This window comes from Haliotis rubra, unplaced genomic scaffold, assembly GCF_003918875.1.
Source record: "Haliotis rubra isolate DU_JTF1 unplaced genomic scaffold, ASM391887v1 Scf102, whole genome shotgun sequence".
NCBI classification, from domain to species: Eukaryota; Metazoa; Mollusca; class Gastropoda; order Lepetellida; family Haliotidae; genus Haliotis; species Haliotis rubra.
The window spans coordinates 1,560,947-1,580,379 of record NW_025764915.1 but is presented as its reverse complement, the minus strand read 5'-3'; the positions used below and the strand labels follow the sequence as shown (position 1 = coordinate 1,580,379).

Below are 19,433 nucleotides of genomic sequence, written 5' to 3'. Positions count from 1 at the left end.
TGTGGGAGTCTACAAATATACATTGTTACAACTTATCCTTTATCATGTTATGCACTGTCTCTTGTTCTTACGACCATGGAGTGGAAACTACCTGGAACAAGGTTTTCAGCCTTCAGCCGAACACACCTCAGCATCATCTATTTTAGGCAGACACAGGTAGCTTATGCAATGAATGGCGATATGCTCCCTTGATATGTGACTTCCAGCTATCTCCATTCTCTTCTTTGTCGCCTGTCAGTGAAGACGTCATGTCTTTAGAGAATATTTTTTGACAGAGGGCAAGGTTACTTCTTGTTAGCATATCTAGAAGATTTACATGAAGTATGGGAAAGAATGACGTGGCTATTTGCAAGAGAAAGGTATGCGGTTAATTAAAATGAATCTTTTCTTCTTTTGGCCCCTACTCTTGTATCCACTTGAATATCAATCTCTACATTTGCTTGTCCGCTTTTTCTACTACCTTGTCAATCCCTCATGTCTTCCCTTGGAATAGCAGCCGTGTCATCCTTCTTGTTACGCCTGGCCTCAGGATTGTCGATCCCTCCTGGATCATTGATCCTGTCTTTTATGGTTCCTCTGTCATTCTTTTTCATACAGATCATCCTTTGGGTACATGTATGCATTTTCTCCAGCTGAAAATGTCATGTGACAGTTGTATCAATGTTTTAATAAAATATTGTACAATAAATAAAAAGCCTTTTTTATTTATTATACGGCCCCCACCAGGTGGAGTTACCTCCCTGCCACGCATGCGTGGCCAACCAGGTAAACACCCAGGCCAATATCATCATTCCTTCTGCTGTCACGCATTGTGTTCACACGTGCCTTGACTGTGCTGGGGGGTCGGATCGCCGGCTCGGCTCGATCCATTGGCCTTGAGGCGCCTGTTGATCTGTTGCCGTTGGCTTCGGGTCCGGGTGCTTCTGCCACTCCAGGGAGCGAGGGTTTGCACCCAGTCCCTCTCTCGGTGCTTGCGCAGGGACCATTGAGGATTCCTGGTGTTCCGGTTCCTGCGCCCATTTTCCCGTTGAGGAGCGGAGTTCTACCTGTGCTTCCTCCTGCGTCTCCCGACATGCTGTCAGGATTTGTCTGAGTTCCGCCTGCCGGGTGAGGCGTTTGCTCCTCGGCAGCTCTCACAGACGCAGCTCCGTATTCTTCTGTCACTGATCCAGGATGTAGTGGATCCGTTGCTCGCTTCTTCTTGGCCCCGATTCGATTTACCCGAACTCGTGAAGCGTTACCAGCTGGGTCCGGTGGTGGACGAATGTGTTTTCACTTCGGTCGCCCTCGGGGGAGGCTCTGGCTGCCAAACAAGGGCGTTTAGTTGCCACCTTTTGCTCAGTCGGGCGCCCCTCTGCGGCAAGCTTACCGAACCTACGAGGAGGTTTATCGGAATGCTGTGCAGCAGATCAGGGTGGTGGTCCATGGTCTCCGAAGTGCAGGACCACCTGACCAGGAACTCATTACGGTCCGCTGTGTCGACGGTGTCGGCGCAGTTATGGGGATGCGCAAGCTGTGATTGTTGACGTCACGTTACTCGGGGGCGACCAAGCAAACCTTGCTGGCCCTTCCATTTAGGCTGGGTGCGACATTTTTTCCAGGGTCCCAGCAGGTTATACGTTATACGGGAGGCTGCTGCTGCTGCTGCAGCTACTTCTTTCAAGGACATGAAGGCCTTGCTAGAACAACCACAGGTTTCTTGCGGGCACTTCCTCTGGGCGCAGCCTATACCTGTGTCTGCAGGTTGGCTTCGGCCACTTGGCAAGGGAAGGAGGAGGAGCCGCCCCGCCAAAGGTAAGAGTAAGGAGCACCCTCTTCGTCTAGCTCCCAGCAGCCTTTTCACAGTCGCAGGGGCTCTGCCCCGACCCGCTGCTCCAGCGGATGCGTCCCAGCCAGTTCAGCTGGAGGGGACTACTCACACTCTCTTACCACATATCCCAGTGGGAGGCCGCCTCTCTCTATTCCTTCCGGAGTGGGAGAAGGCTACACACAACTCTTGGGTGCTGTCCACTGTACGTGTCAGCCATTTACCGCTGAGTTCACCGGCATAAGGAGCACTCCAGTGCCATCATGTCCAGACAAAGCGGGTATACCGCGAGACGAAGTTCAGGCTTTGCTGGACAAGTCCGCAATAGAGTGCATACCACCGGGAGAGGAACAGGCGGGGTTTTATTCCTCATACCGAAGAAAGACAGCGGGTTCCATCCCATCTCAACCTCAAGGGGTTGAATCGCATGATCGAGGTTCCATCCTTTGAGCTGGAGACACTTTGCTCGGCAATCACCTCTGTTCAGCCCAGCTATTGGCTCACATCGATCGATCTAAAGGATGCGATTGTACCTATTCATCCCACGTTCAAGCAGTACCTCTGGTTCTCTTACGACGGTATGTATTATCAATTCAAGGTGCTCCCCTTCAGCATATCTACTGCCCCCAGGGTGTTCCTCACAAGGAAGGCATTGTCACCCTTACCTGGACGGCTGGTTGCTGCGCGCACTAACTCAGCCAGCGAGTCTAGATTCTACTCACATGGTGATAAACATTCTAGTTTGACTGGGGTGGATCAGAAACCTCAAGAACCGACCTGGTACCTACCCAGTACTTGGTTTTTCTCGGGGCGCGGTTCACAACTCAACAAGGTCTTGTGTCTCTGTTTTCGACCGGATCACCAGAGTACGGGAGATGGTGTCTTTGTTCCTCTCCCAGCCCCGGGCGCCAGCACAGACTTGGATCAATCTGCTGGCTCATATGGCGGCGACTGTCTCTGTTGTGTGGAGGGCATGGTTGAGGATGCGCCCTATGCAGCAAGCTTTGGCGAGTCTGTTGGCTCCAGAGGATCTGGAGAAGTGTCTCACAGTTCCAGGGTGGTTGTCTCCTCACCTTCAGTGGTGGACCAATGTCGGGAATCTCTCCAAAGGGGTCCCTTTGGACATCCCGACGCCAGTTCTTACAGTTCAAACGGATGCATCCCTCTCGGGCTGGGGGGATGTTCTGGGCAGCCTGTCAGTGTCTGGACGCAGGTCCGAAGCCGAGCTGTGCGGTTGGTTTTTGAGCGCTTCCGGGAGCATGTTCAGGACCAGGTTGTTCGTCTTCAGTTAGACAATTGCATAGCCATGACGTACATCCTGAAACAAGGCGGCATGGTGTTTTCTCCTCTGGTGCGACTGTCAGGTGATTCCTGTCTATCTCCCGGGACTAGAGAACGTGCGAGCAGACGCTCTCTCTCGCCGGATCCTGGCCCCGCACGAGTGGATGCTCGATCAGAGAATATTCAGAGTTATTTCCTGGTGGTATGGGTCGTTCCAGGTGGATCTGTTTGCATCCGGTGGGACGAATCCGATACCCGTGTTCTGCTCTCGAATACCGGACCAGAGGGCGTTTGCTTCTGATGCCTTTCTGCTGGATTGGACAGGCAAGGTACTGTGGGAGTTTGCCACTATCTTTCATTCCACGGGTCCTCTCCCAGCTCTCCACCCAGCCAGCTTGATTACTTGTGCTTCTGGCACCACTTTGGCCGTCACAGAGCTGGTTTCCGGTAATTCTCAGGTTTCTCCAGACATTCTCACTCAGAACGGCGCTGCTACACCCCAATCCACGGATTCTGTTGGTGGCTTGGCCTCTGTCAGGACTAGCCTCGAGGCACGCAGAATTCCTGCAGCAGTTGCAGACACAGTACCGGCTTCGAGGCGGGATTCGACAAACGTTCAGTACAAGGATAGGTGGTCCCGCTATGCGTGCTGGTGTTCAGATAGGGGAATTGCAGATCCCTTTTCTGTGCTTTTAGTCCAAGTTTTGGAGTTTCTGCAGTCTTGTTTGGAAGAAGGTTTGGCGGCTTCGACCATTCGTCGCTACTCCACCGCTATTTCCACCTTTCACACCCCTATCGATGATGCTCTTCTGGGGCAGCACCCTCTTATGCAGCGCTTCTTAGCTGGCGTGGATCGGGTTGGACCTGCTGTCAGGCGAACCAGCCCACCTTGGAATTTGTCAATCATGCTAGATTGGCTGTCCGGTCCTACATTCTCACGTCTATCGGCTATTTCCATTCAGCTGTTAACATAAGGCCGTTTTCTGGTGGCTGACATCTGGGAGAAGGGTTGGTGATTTACATGCCATGTCTGCAGACCCGGCGCTGACTGTGTTCCATCCAGATCTCGTCAGTATTCGCCTCCCGGATAGTTACCGTCCGAAGATCGATCACACTTTCCATGTGACAGCTCCTATCGAACTTCCCACTCTTACCCAGCCTTCCACATCGGGGACCTCTGCAACGAGCACTCACCCGTTGGATGTCCGTAAGACCCTCAAGGTCTATATCAAACAAACACAAGGGATTCGTACGGGTACACAGCTGTTCTGCTGTTATGGTGGCGGGCAGGCTGGGACTCCTGCCAGCAAACAGATACTTTCTCGCTGGCTTGTGTCGGTCATTTGTGCTTCTTATCAGGCTAAGGGCAAACCTCCCCTTGAGGGGTTGAAGGCTCACTCGGTCAGGGCAGTGGCCACTTCAAAGGCTTTTGCATCGGCACTGCCCATTGAAGAGATTTGTTCCGCCGCTATTTGGAGCCGGCCTAGCACTATCAGCTGGATACACATTCCCGTGATCGAGGACACTTTGGCCGATCTGTTCTCTCTAGTGGACAGTGTCCTGCCACCCTGACCGATGAGTCTTGGTTATTTGGTTTAATGACGCTGAGATCAATTGTTGTGTTAATTGACATATCCGCTGTTGAATTCTACGACAACTTTCAATTTCTCTGATGAGTTTTTCGGTTGTGTTCTCGGTTTCCATGGAAACGTTTTGGAGTTAGTCTAAAAGGGAGGGGTGGGTTTCGTTTCCAGAGCATAACTCACAAACCGTTCAATATTTTTCTGCAAACATTGGTAGATATATCAAAAAGAACCTCAAGTGGTGCCTTTTGCTATTTACTGATTTTTGTGATTTATTATTTTTCTGGTTTCCATGGGAACGATTCGGACTTAGTCTCAAAAGGGAGAGGTGGGCTTAGTTTCCGGAACACAACTCGAAAACCATTCAATATCTTTCAGCAGGACTTGGCAGATATGATATGAATCTTTTTTAACCATACTGGCATTTATAAGATTTATAAAATTCAAAACTCTCAGATGATTTGTTCTTTCATATGTGGCTAGGATGAATCTTGTTTAATCATAGTAAGTTAAATTCAAAAGGGTCATGTGATGGCTAGGATAGGAGGAAAATGTTAGAAAATGTTAAGCAAGCAGAGTGTTAAGCAGAGTGTTATATGAGCTGTCCTTCCAACGTTCTTTGAGTGTTTGCGAGGGCTGTTTGAAGAACTCACAAGCTGGGACTGAGAACTGAAAGGTTCTCAGCTTCTGGGACCAGTTAAAATCGTGGCGGAGCTTTCAGTGCCCTCTGTTAGCTCCACATTTGTCTTCAGACAAATGATGCGGCGTTAAATCACTTGTGTCCACCCACTCCCTAGGAGTTGTGTTCAGTTATGCCATGGGTTTTTGTAAAGCAACCTCACAAAAGTGAGACTATGACTGACTGATGGATTTGCACCTGACCAATCCGGCTGTGCAGATCACTGGGATGGTTCCAGCTCTAAGGCACACAATGGAGATATCTGTAAGTCTGCATGCATTGCATGAGCTACCTGTGACTGCCAACAACAACAGATGGAGCTGGGGTATGTTTGGGTGAGGCGTTTATAGAGGTGGAAAGGTTCCAATCCATGGTCTTAAGAACAAGAGAAAGTGCAATATGTGAGATATGAAAAGTATTTATGAATACACAAGTTATAGTGAAAATGTTTAAGATTGCTTGCCAATCGCATTGTTAACTTGACATGAAAATATACTATGGACACACAGTGATATAGTAGAATTTGCCTATTATTAACATTTTCAAGTAAACCGCTTGTGGGATATTAAACCTTCTGTCTATGTGATTGTTTCAAGTCTAAGACGACGGGTCAGAACAGTCCGATCCCAATAATCTCTCGTTCTGAGAGCAGTGGCAGCGTGACTTTCAACACTACCTCCATGCCTATTGGCTCCTCCCGAGGACCCAGTCCACTGACCATCGGCATGTCTGACACCGTGCCGCTGGCGGTGGCCTTCACAGAGACCATCAACGCTTTCTTCAAGGGGCATGATGCAACAAAGTAAGTCAAATGTAGATGGAGTCAGTCTTCTTTCTTCATCCTTTTCGCTAGCTTTCTATACACAGCAATGAAGGCTACATATCCATTGCAAAGATACAACATATAGTTATTTCTTTTTGACAATGCCTTTGGATGATCAACTGTGCATTACACTATATGTGACGAGTTAAGTTATGTATATACAGTTAAAGTACAGATTATTCATGTTGATTGATCAACCTTATCCATTGTGTAAACATCAATCAACATTATCAACATGTACAAACACATCTTTACTCAGGTATATTAATGTTTTACCTACTGTATTGTACATCACTTGCTTGATAATGGTGTTAGCAACTACACCAAAATGTTACATATATTGTAATAAAAAGTTGAATATCCATACAACTATTGTCTGTATTCATCACACCAACTTCTAAATGTCACTCAAACAAGTTATCCAAGAATCTTAGTAAATTACAAAAGTGTTGTGAATGGTTTTCACATTCAGTGATCGTCCTGTAGCCTTTATTAGTGTGAACTCATCATATCCTTTTCTCACTAATAATGTGTCACCCTTTGTTATTAATGATTGAACTATTCCAGTGTCTGGCTTTGTTGACTACTCTGTTATATATATTGGCCTTTGTTTCACCTGCATACTTGACTGTGCAGACTCTCTGTCCTCACCTGTGGTGATTGGCTGGCTCAAGTGACACCTGTCAAAAGACAGTTGCATGTAAACACAACATGACAAAGCCCTTACCTTTAAAAGTCATTTACCAAGGCTTACATCAATGGCTGCTGTGTTACACAAATGTTTCACTTTTTCTACAACAAATCTGTTTTCATGGTGATAATTAAAACCTGAGATGGTCTAATTCATATTGTTCTTGCTGGAGACTTTCAACCTAGATATTAACACTCCCAGTGATACTTCAGTTCCTTTCAGCTGGGTATGAATAAAATATATTTTCACCTGTTAGTTTTTTAACAAAAGATCATACATACATACAAATATATCTTGAAAATAGCTTTCCTTCATGTAGTTTCTTTCTAGCACTGGTAGCTTAGGAATCATTGACATATGATACTAATTAAATCTTTTAAAAACAAATGTCAATCTTCTAAGTATCATGAATCATTTCAGCACTGTTTACTTTGAGCAACAATGTTTGAAACCCATATCTGCTGTCCCCTGACATAATATTGCTGGAATATTGGTAAAAGCAGTGTTATATAATGTCAAATCGCAAATAAAATTTGGCATTCACACATCAGAGTCAGAATCATATTGTTGTCTTCTCCATCTTGTAGTATTGATTTATTCCTCTAAAATAAGTAGGCTGTCTTTTGATAGGTGTTATTGTCGCAATTTGGAGGAAAGCCTCACCTCATGTAGAAATGTACGGCAGCTTTTACTGCTAGTGTCCCTCCCCCCACGAGTGTGGCCCCACCCTGCCACCAATACACTGAGTGTGGGTGTACTGCTGTTGTGTATCCAGTAACTGTTGTGTGCATGCTACTAACTGTATTGCAGGTCCAACTCAGGAGAAGAGGTAGCTAGAAACAGGTAATATCGTGTGATCCCATTGAACCCTACTACCCTGTCTCTTCCATGTCTATTGACAAGGAGCTTTGCAAGGCAGCCTAACCACAGCTCAGCTTTCTTTACCTTCAACATTATCTGGATAACACTGATATGAGAATTTGAAATGATAGTGATATGCTTTCCTTCTTTGTTAGCAATAGTGCCTTCCCATTGTTGTAAGGTGTTGTGAGACAACAAGACAGCCATCATTAGTTTGGTCAGGTTCTGTCCATTAATGTGATTCTTGACTGTAGGGCATGAAGAATAGTGTCTTCTTTGTTAACAAACTGTTTTGTCCAAAGCTAATAGAATACTACCCAAATAAGGACCACCTGATTCTTTCATATTACTAAAGTTAATGGTCCAGGGCATTAACAGTGATAATGTGGGAGAACTGGGTGGCCCTTAACTTCCTTTGAGGAGTATAGCATAGAACATGGATAGGCATACCGATGCAGAACAACTTTGCTCAAACCCGAACATCATACAAGTTGCTTTGTTTTCGTGGAATGGTCCTGTTTATTGCACGCAAGCCCAGCACCAAATATCCCATATCACTCTCTGTAAACCTCCACTGTGACGACTGCATGATTAGTGCTAATCATATTCTATACTAAGGCACATTACCTGTAGGAATCCTGTTCCTAAATGGTAAGCATCAGTTATTGTATGGTGTAGAGAAAAACTCCTATGATTATAGCATCAGTGTTGTTTTGGCGCTATTGTATACAGTAGGTGTTTATGTTGTGAGTGGATAATGAAGGCATGGACATTTCTCAACACACTCCTGGTTTACAGGAAGGATGCATAACTCTTTCCATTCATTGCTTTCTAACAGCATGGGGCTCCCCAAGGAATAACTAACATGGTAGCAGTTATGGTTTCTTTTGGTTCAACTGCCAGGAAATGCATTTAGTTTTCTAGGAGGAGTTAAAGATGTCTACTACTGAAGGATTTGTTCACACTGGGAAACCTGATGTGATTTATGGCAGTCATCCTTTGTTATAGTGTGTAGCCTCAGTTGCTTCTGTTAAATTTTTGTAAATCAAAACTGTTATTTTAACTCAACCATTAACAAGGACGATAAGATACTTTGGAATATTTCCTGTATTTCATCATATACAAACATTCATTCATTGTCTTGTGTTGTCGACATTTCATGGCATAGTGGACACTATATTGGGGAATGTTTGCAAAAAGTTTGATAATGTATATGCTTGCTGTTGACACTTCAGATGTGCAGTGAAAACAACAGGCAATTTGATGATGTCATTCCCTGCTGGCATCGTGAAAGCATTCACAGAAAACCCTTCACCATCAGTGCTCAGCTTTAAAATACGCAATGCAGCTAAACTGGAAAACGTCATGCCAAACACACAGTTGTTGGTCAAGTAAGACTCTTCACATGTTCTCATCATGTCAATTCTGACACATATTATTCCACTTAAACTTTCAAAATATATTTTTGGTTTTGATGAATAAAGCAAATGTATTTGGAGATCGAGGAGTAAGACGGTTAAAGTTTAAAAAATATTTATGTTTTCTTATCCTGACTCATGATCTTTTGCTTATCTCCCTTTCCCTTGCGAATGGTAGTGGAACACTTGAATCCCTTGAAGTTCCCGAAGCGGACGTAAAAATACACTCACCCACGAGTTACCTCCCTTTTGCCCTTTTCCCGCACAAACAGTCATGTGACCAGTCTTACTTGTCACTTACTTGTTAAGCACAATACTATACAGCCTTAAGTTCATTTTTCAAGCGGATGGTTGGGCTTAACACTGGAGTCCCTTATACGGCTTATATCCTTTTTATTTAGGTCCTATTCTTCAAAATTATGCTCTATATGGATTTGGCAATAACTACTATGTATTATTTGTAAAAAAAATTGTAAAAATTATTTGTATTTATGTCATAAATTCATCGTAATGTAACTTTGTTTACATTTCATGAAATCTTGCAGTGTTTGCAGGCACAGGTTATCCATGGCTGATCTTCACCCCCAGTGCCCTTCGTGTACAAAACCATGTTCTTCCAGCTTGCGCTGTACTTATTGTGTTGATTTATCAAATCTTCAATTTCATCAATATTTGTCTTATATCTATAGATGTGCCATGGATTGGGTGAGGAAGTCATCTCAAGTCACGGCTGATGAAACAAGAGATCAGCCTACAAACCGTTATGTTGCTTGCTACTGCTGAAGTTCTTAATACTGGTGCTATGTTTAGTACGTTGCAGAGGCAGTCTGCTGGTACGGGGGCCAAGAAGAGATCGGCTACAACGCAGTTGACTCCGACTCAAGCTAAGAAAAAGACGTCATCTTCTTCTACATCGCAGAAGAAGGCATCTGTTACCAGAGCAAAGGGTAAATCTACGCGTGCTAGTAAGTCAACGCAGCAGAAATCCTTCAACGAAGAGATATTACCACCACATGAAGTAGACGTTTTCGATGACCCCCCGTTACTTCTACCCGAAGTACCTATGAGATCAGCGACTCAATCGACTTCTACAACTACTTGATCGTCCCCTGCAACGGTCACAGCAGGCCAGCTGTTTGACGAACAACCACCTACTTCTCAACGGAGTAAAGTTGAAGCGCAGAACTCATCAGCTTTTCGCGAACGCTTCATCTACACCGCAGCAGCTGCAACTAACACAGAACTTCGACCCAGGCGAATTTATGAGACAATTTACCAACCAGATGATGGCCATGATGGAACGTAGGTTCGAGGAAGAAGCGAAGGCTCGGTGAAGCCTCTCATCTACCGACACTGTGCGCAAACCTACAGACCTGCGCGAACCTACTCCTCATAGAACTACATCTCAAGACTACGTTAGTGAACGTACACCTTTACAAAGGCCTCCACAGTCGGACGACTGTCATCTTAGAGGAGGATAGAAGAGATGAGATGCCTACTCACAGCTCTACATCTGCGAACCCTCAACGTTCGAGAACATTGAAGGACCCATTTCCTACACCTAGCCGCTCTAGATAGAGATCTCATATCTCTCACAGACGTTCGCGGAAGTCCGTCATCACGAAACAGAGGTTCGCGAAGAGAAGGCTCACATCACAAAAGTTCGCAAAGGGATACATCTAGCGACTGACATTCGCGAAGAGATAGCTCACATCACAGAGGTTCGCGAAGAGATGAATCTACAGATAGAGGTTCGCGAAGAGAGCACTCTCAAGATAGACGTGCGCATAGGGAGGAATCTTCAGATAGAGGTTCGCGAAAGGATGATGAAGGTTGGAGAAGGGATACAGGTTCGCAGATGGATGAGTCGCAGAAGCCTAGCTCTAATAATCAGGAGACTCTGGATCAGCAAGCAGACTTCGTCTTCCCAGACTCAGAGGTTACAGCATGGATTGCCAACGGGTTGAAATTGGAGTCTCCTTCTAAGGATAAAGATGAAATCTACACTTATATGATGCATAACGACGACTTTGACTCCGTTACTATCCCTCCGATTGAACCTATATCCAAGGTACCCTCTAACCTACGCACAGCTTTCGCGAAAGCATCCAAGTACCAGAGTCAGCATCTGCCATCATTTAATGTGAAGAGATTCCTTCTACATCATATAGATCCATTTACAAAATTGATATCAGGATTCGGAACGACTGGAGTCTTCCATCCCCAGCCATTCCTGTAAAACCATCGACAGTGGGTGGACGTCTACAAAGGTACTGGAAAAATTGGGGAATACTAGAGGACGACTACATCTCCCAAGTACTACGAGAAGGATACAGAGTACAACTCAAGGCCTCACCTCCGCTAACCCTCAGCCCGATGGTCTTCGACTGCAGAGGAGCAGGCAGACAAACTACAAGAAGCCATCAACTCACTACTTATGAAGGAGGCGGTAGAGATAATAAATCAGCATCATCTCACTCCAGGTTTCTACTCCCCAATTTTTCTAGTACCCAAGAAGAACTCCAAGGAGAAGTTCAGACTGATTTACAACATGCACAAATTCAACAAAGACTATCTACTGAAACCAGACAGGTTCAGAATGATCCACCTACCTCAACTCAGACTACTCGTCCGTCCAGCAGATTACATGGCCAGCACATCCCCATACATCCAGAATCAAGAAAGTATCTACGATTCCTATTCAGAGGGCAGCAGCTCCAATGGAACGTCCTACCGTTTGGAATATCTTCGGCCCCGTGGCTATTCACACGAATAACCAAGCCTATAGTCACATATCTACATCATCGAGGTCTATGCAATGCCTTCTACATGGACGACGGAATTCAGGTTCACCAAGATGCCAGTCAACTCAGACTACAGCTGAACTTCACGATCAAGTTGCTCACTCAACTAGGATGGCTTGTGAACCTTATAAAGTCATAGTTGGAACCAAAACAAGGCAATTTCTGGGGATAAGGTTTATCACAACACAGAATCATATTGTCGTCCCAGAAGATTGTTGGATCAAGATACAAGCCATGATTCCACCAGCAGTCATCTCTCCGTTAACACTACAATCATGGCAAGTTCTCCTCGGTCTACTAACCTCGGCGCAGGACTTGACTCGCACAGGAAGGTTACAACTAGGACCGCTGCAACGGTTCCTGTCAAAAACATCTAGACAGCGTCGACCTTATCTTGCTGCCAGACAACCTCAAGAGGTATCTACTATGGTGGACGCACAGGTCGAACGTTTGAGGAGGGACCTATTTACAAGAGCCGGCCTTCGACACACATCTCTACGTAGACACTTCGATACAAGGCTGGGGTGCGCATCTCAACAATTAAGTTGCATCAGGAAGGTGGTCCAAAATAGAGCAGCATCTTCACATCAATCTGCTGGAGATGAAAGCCGTGATCAACGCCTTACAACTATGGTCAAGCTCGCTGAAAAACAAAATGCTGATGGTCCACACGGACAACTCTACAGTGGCATTCTCCATAAATTGGCAAGGATCCACAAGGTCTCCAAGCCTGCTACAGCTCACATTCCAGTTGTTCCACATCACGGAGGAAGCCAACATCTGGATAAAGTCGTGTCACATACCCGGAGCCAAGAACGTACTTGCAGACGCTCTATCCCGACCACTACACCCGTCACCTACTGAATGGATGCTCCATCCAGAAGCGTTCTGGCTCATCCTAAGGGAAATACGATCCCCTTGCAAAGACCTGTTTGCCACGAGGTTCAACAAACAACTACAGACGTTTGTCTCACCGGTTCCAAGATCCTCAAGTCTGGGCAACAGATGCACTGAGCATATCTTGGGAAGGACTAAACGCTTACACGTTTCCACCCCCGATATTACTACCAGAAGTACTGTTGAAGATCAAACAGACACAGGTGCTACAACTGACTTTGGTCGTGCCCTACTGGCCAGCGAGAGTATGGTTCCTTGACCTAATAGAAGATCTCGGAAGTCCAACAATCAAGTTACCAGATTGGCCGAACTTACTCATACATCCGCACACCAAGCAAGTCCACGGGAACCCGACAGTGTTCCAGCTACACGTGTGGACCATATCAAAACATGTTTGAAGAAAAGAGGATACTCCGCCAGGGCAGCCAGGGCAGTAACGCTAGAGTTACGCAGATCTACTCGTAACCTGTATGATGACAAGTGGCTGAAGTTTGAGACTTATGCAAGTCGGAAAGGCTTCACTGCGATGAAAGCTACTCATCCTCAAGTGGTGGAATACCTGTGTCATCTTAGACAGACCAGACATCTGAAAGGTTTGACATTATCTACATACCTCGCCGCCATCAGTACAGTGATTACCATGAAAACAGGCATCAAGTTGACGAAAGTACCAGAATTAATTGCTCTGCTGAGATCTTTTAAACTGGAGGACCAGCAAAAAGAAGTTCAGAGCTCCGGCCTTGGATCTGAATGTAATTCTACGTCATCTTACGAGTGATGCCTACGAACCTCTAGACCAGACTACCTTTGAGTTGCTGACACAGAAGACTCTGTTCCTGCTTGCGCTAGCCACGGCAGCTCGAACATCAGAGATACATGCGCTGGACTTTGGTCGAACCAGATTCGACAGGGGGCAACATGCTGCAGTTCATCTAGGACTTAGATGGGACTTCATTGCTAAGAACCAACTACCTGGTCAGCCAGATAGACAGTTCCACGTACCAGCGCTATCTACAATCCTAGGCCAGAGGATATAGAAGACCTATCCTTGTGTCCGGTCAGAGCCCTGAAGATATATCTTCAAAAGACTGAGACAAGGAGACGAAAATTCAAGCGCTTGTTCATCCCATTATCAACAGAGACATCAGCAGAAGTCTCAAGAACGACGATATCATTCTGGATGAGAGCCGTCATATTGAGAGCCTATAAAGCTGCAGGACTAGAACCTCCTAGAGCTTCCAACCCACATGAAGTCAGAGCACTGGCGTCAACACTGACTCTGCACGGAAATTGCTCTATACCAGCAATTATGGAGGACTGCTTTTGGAAGTCGGACACGGTGTTTGCCAACCACTACCTCCGAGACATAGCCACTGAAGACGTCTCAGGCATTCATCAATTTGGGCCTCTCGTTGTAGCACAGCAACTACTGGTTCCTCAAAGGCGCTGAGATGGAAAATCTCACCCTTTATCACGTTGACTTGTTGATAACTTTTACTAAGTAAAAAGTATTAGTTTGAAAGTCCATGCACAGTCTAGGACAGGCTAGCATGAGTGATTAAAGATCCTGTATGGGTAAAGATCTTACCTGTACATGAAGGGGTCGCAACTCATTTATGATAAAGATCTTATCATAATCTATGGGTTGTTATAAGATATCTAGTAATAAGAAGATACTAGTTTATCTGTATCCACATGAATCAACATGATTCAACTTGTCTGAGACTGAAGTAAGACAAGAAAGTGGGGTCTCTCTCTCTCTCTTTTTCCTCTTTCCCTTCCCCCCCGAGTTATAACGGCAGTTGGAAGAATAGGATCACGGAAATGCCATTTCACAGTTCCCATGGGGGGGATACAGGACGTATCTAAGGACAGCTGATGAATCCACGAAGTGGCTTGACCCACCACCAATCCATCGGATTCTATAAGCAAAAGATCATGAGTCAGGATAAGAAAGAATATGTAATTTTTCAAGTAAAATTTATATGTTTATACTTATCCTGACTCATGACGAGAAACCCTCCCAACCTCCCCGCTGAACAAACTTTGGATTTCACAGCAGATCCAGTGCATGGGCAGAAAATCAGGAGAGAGTGACAAGTAAGGCTGGTCACATGACTGTGGGAAAAGGGCAAAAGGGAGGTAACTCATGGGTGAGTGTATTTTTACGTCCGCTTCGGGAACTTCAAGGGATTCAAGTGTTCCACTACCATTCGAAAAGGAAAGGGAGATAAGCAAAAGATCATGAGTCAGGATAAGTATAAAAATATCAATTTTACTTGAAAAATTACATTATGTTTTGTGGCTAATCAGATGTGTAGAAGTGCATTGTAAATCCTAAATCACCCATTGGGACAGTTCTAATCAGTATGTAGCCGTCTCGGTGAGGTGTAGACTCTTAATACAGTAGCAGTAACTTACCTGAGTACTAAGTAGTTGTAGCAGATGTTGATATAGCATTTTGTTTTTTACAGAGACAATGCCCAGAGTACAGCAGACAGCCATGTGTTCCAGTTTGACATGGGAGCTCTTGTTGACCACCTTCGGCATCAGGGGGAACAGAACAAAACGGCGTCTTACTTCAATATTGATATCATTAAATATCAGGTACGGGGCCTATTTATGAGTTCCCAGAACCCAGCTTCAGTTTGCTACCTACCTGTAGGGTGTCTATGAAGTGTCTGAACATGCTCAATTGTAGGTTGCAATCGAGTTTCAGATTGGTGAACTTTGTTATTGCTACAATCTTAAACCCAATCTGTTTCATAAACAGTTGTCAACTCAGCCTGGACCTTCGTCCACTAGTCTCAAGCAGAGTAAAACTGGGTTCAATCAAATAAGCTCAGGTAACAATAGCCCATATGATAACACTAAAACCTTATGAAGTGATGTGAAAACTATTTCTGGGCTTTGGTTATTTTATGTTATCTTTGACATCAACCAGGATTTGCCTTTTGGTTTAAATCACAGATTTACCCTGTTTATGGGCCAAGGTCTGTTAGCATGCATTCATGGTTGCGCCAAAGTGACAAACTGCTGCACACTTTTTCTCCCACATGAAACTGATATAACTGAGACGCTGTTTGGGCAATGTTAAACACCACCCCTCACTGCATGCAATATTATGAATAATTCTCTCTGGTATGTTTATAGGTACGGGCTGAGCCTGGAGTTGAGAGCACTCCTCTACCTCTGGTTGTGTACTGGAAATGCGAGGACAAGAATACAGAGTATCGCCTTGACTACCGCTACAATGCCAGTTCCATGGCCTCGCCTGCAACTCTCAAGAATGTTCTCGTTGCTGTCAATATCAACGGAGGGGTCACCAAGATGCAAAGCATTCCCCCCTGGGCACTGGTTAGAATATCATAGTATTTACAATGACAAATACTTCATACTAAGTATTAGTAGCATTACCAGTAGTGGCAGAGAGTAATATCTTCACATCATTTGGACTTTGATACACAAATCTGGACAGGACAATTACTGAAGTTTCAGTTGCTTTCATGTCAGCAATTTCAGTTGGTGATAAACAATGTTTTTTGAGAGTTGGTGGTGCCACAATTCACCATGGAGACTTGGTCCTCGAGGCTGACCAGAAACTTACCGTATATGACCGTCTATAAGCCGAATTTTGAGGACCAAAAAGCAGTCTGTAGAAGGGGTCGTCTTATCCATGAGTTACACTTTTTCGTCAAACTTTTTCCAGGGGTAAGAAAACAACATCAGTATCACTTCGCGGGAACAAACAACAGAAGACGACTTTGTCAGTAGAGACGTCAAATTTGCAATTAAACATCACTAGACAAGATTATTTACCATTTAAGTTATAAGTTGTTTTTGCTGGGCATTGTTTTATTTGCAGAGATTAAGATTACCGTGCGTATTTGTCTCGTACACAAAGCCGGAAATAGCAATCAGCTGTGCACACGTTTCCCGGCGAACAAGTTCAAACATGCACAATAATATAACGGGACGAATTCTGACGCAGTCAACAGTAAAATATAATACAGAATACCGTTATTTAACCCAAAGAAATATATCCTAGCATTGTGTAATTTTAGTTACAGTTTTTGCTCTATAAATTAATTAAGATTACCGTGCGTATCTGTCTCGTACACAAAACCGGAAATAGCAATCAGCTGTGCACACGTTTCCCCGCGAACAAGTTCAAACATGCACAATAATATAACGGGATGAATTCTATTGATTGAATACTATTATTTAACCCAAAAAAATATATCCTAGCATTGTGTAATAGTTTTTATGTAAAAAATATATAATCAACACTAAGGTTATACGGACCATCATGAACGTGGTAAGCACGTGACATGGAACCGAGGCGGTAATCAGTTTGTGATTGTTGAATGGGGTAAAATAAGCAAGTCAGTTTGTTGCTACAATAAATATGATATTTAGAGAAGCAAAATATATTATGCATTTTCTGTCAACTACACTTCGTTTCGATCCGTGAGTAGACACAATATATATGACAGTGAATTCTTTGAATAATGTGGATCGACTTACAGTATATGAGGAGGACAGTGACACGGAATTTGATGGGTTTACGGCCGATGACTTGTGAAAATCTCAGAACTCTCTTGCAGAAATGTCAGTGTTTATTGTTAGTGGACTATTTTTCTTATTGTCATATATATATAGATGAAATATGGACACTTAAATAATATATTTTGAAACAAAAGTTGACTTCAGTTTTTATTTACCGATGGTACGTTTTCACAAAATGGCGTCTCGTTGTTGATGCAAGCAGTGATCGTCGGGATATAAAAAAGGAACACAAACACATGTTGCCACAATACACCGGTAATCTTTATTATGTAATATTCTCACCAACACTTACGCTGTATATCCACTTTCCAAATGGCGTCTCGTTGTTGATGCAAGCAGTGATCGTTAAAAAAAGGTAAACAAACACCGGTAATCTTTATTATGTAATATTCTCGTAATGGTGTCTCGTCGTTGATGGAACATACTTACCGGGTACTCTGGTCTCTGTTGGCCGCGACCCATCGCGGGGGGTCGGCCTATCCATGAGAGATATGATTTTGACACTGATTTTGAGGGTCAAGTTTGGGGGTCGGCTTATCCATGGGTTCGGCTTATAGACGGTCATATACGGTATATCATTGTTGAAACCCAGTTTGTAAAAATTAAATTTCTAGGCTGGTCAGTGCCATACCTTTGCTTTTGAGTTTCACCAAAGTGGTAAATGTGTGAAATGTTTACCTTGTTACGATCATTAGATAATTTCTGTTTATTTCAGGAATGAAGAGAACAGTCGAGCAACATGGAAGTTGAACGACATCTCTGAGGTGAGCGAGCAGGAGAGCCAGGGATGTATTCGGTCCAAGTTTGAGTTGAAGACAGGTCCAAGTGTGCCATCAACCACGGCCCTTCAATTCATGTGTGAGGGCACCACACTGTCAGGAGTGGATTTTGAATTATCTGGCCCAGGCTATAGGATATCACTAGCAAAGAAGAGGTTTGCCTCAGGTCAGTGAGAACTCTTATGTAGATTTGATATTGGTGCTGTACATCCTGTGTCACCTAGTTACACCCTGGTCAATGAATTCAGACACATATATATGTATACACAAATAAGTGAAAAATGTACATAGATTAACATGCAAGAAACTTATATGATTTATGTAATATAACAGAAACTAACAAAAAGAGCAAACTTTTTAACATGTATTTGTTATTTTGTTTCAGGAAAGTACTACGTGGACCCTGAACCTGAAAATAAGTTAGTATGATGAAAACTAGGGATATTATAGAGACGCTATATACACAAGGGTTCTTTTTCCACTTGAAACTGTGATTTTAAGCTAATTCCAGTAATTTGTTGTTTGAGAAGAAACAAGAGGATCTGTGATATTTATATCAGTGTGACCAGGTTCAGTGTATTACCTACAAGCAGATCTCCCACACCAGATTCGACCCTCAAGACCAGATTCAAGACCTAGCAGGAGCATGTACACCATGGCCTCCTGTGTCGAGCTGAGGGGACAAGACCACTGCAGGCTGACCACACTCCCTCAATTACCAAGTCAGATGGGAACATTGAATAAATGATCACCTTAACAAAAGCATGCAGCAGTTCAACACAATAGTGACAGAACAACATTTCTTAATATTATATACAGTCACCTCCATGAGATTTCAGGAGACCTTATGTAAATATATGATAAAATGTGGTTGTTTTTTCATGGTTTTTGTTGGAAGTATTGGTTATTGTGTCCTGGCTATGTGTACCAATACTGTGTCCAGATGTAAACCATCAACTACAGATATATCGATTCTGGATGTTGTGAGATGAATAACAGGACTACAATCTAGCACAGTTTCAGTCAGGAACTTTATCAATACATCTACAGAATGCCAAATGTAGAGTTCATGTTTTGTTTTGAATACACAAAATGTAAAATATGTGAATTATCAACCATGGTGCTTCTAGCTTGTGTGTTCAGGAGACCTATTCCTCGATTCGTAGTGCTACGATTTTGTCATAACTCCCATCATTCACCTTCGACTTGTACTTGTCTTTGTGTTTAGATTACTTTTTGGA

General features: G+C 44.0%; 1 protein-coding gene across 1 annotated transcript; it reads left to right on the top strand.

Moving 5' to 3' along the window:
• Positions 1-1,667: 1,667 nt before the first annotated feature.
• Positions 1,668-18,621, top strand: LOC124270640 (F-BAR domain only protein 2-like). The gene is made up of 10 exons (XM_046705681.1): positions 1,668-1,794; positions 2,707-2,822; positions 3,307-3,417; positions 5,947-6,152; positions 7,675-7,707; positions 8,961-9,116; positions 15,319-15,451; positions 15,998-16,176; positions 18,129-18,358; positions 18,578-18,621. The coding sequence occupies exons 1-10, from the start codon at positions 1,668-1,670 to the stop codon at positions 18,619-18,621; spliced, it is 1,335 nt and encodes a 444-aa protein (XP_046561637.1).
• The last annotated feature ends 812 nt before the right edge of the window (positions 18,622-19,433 follow it).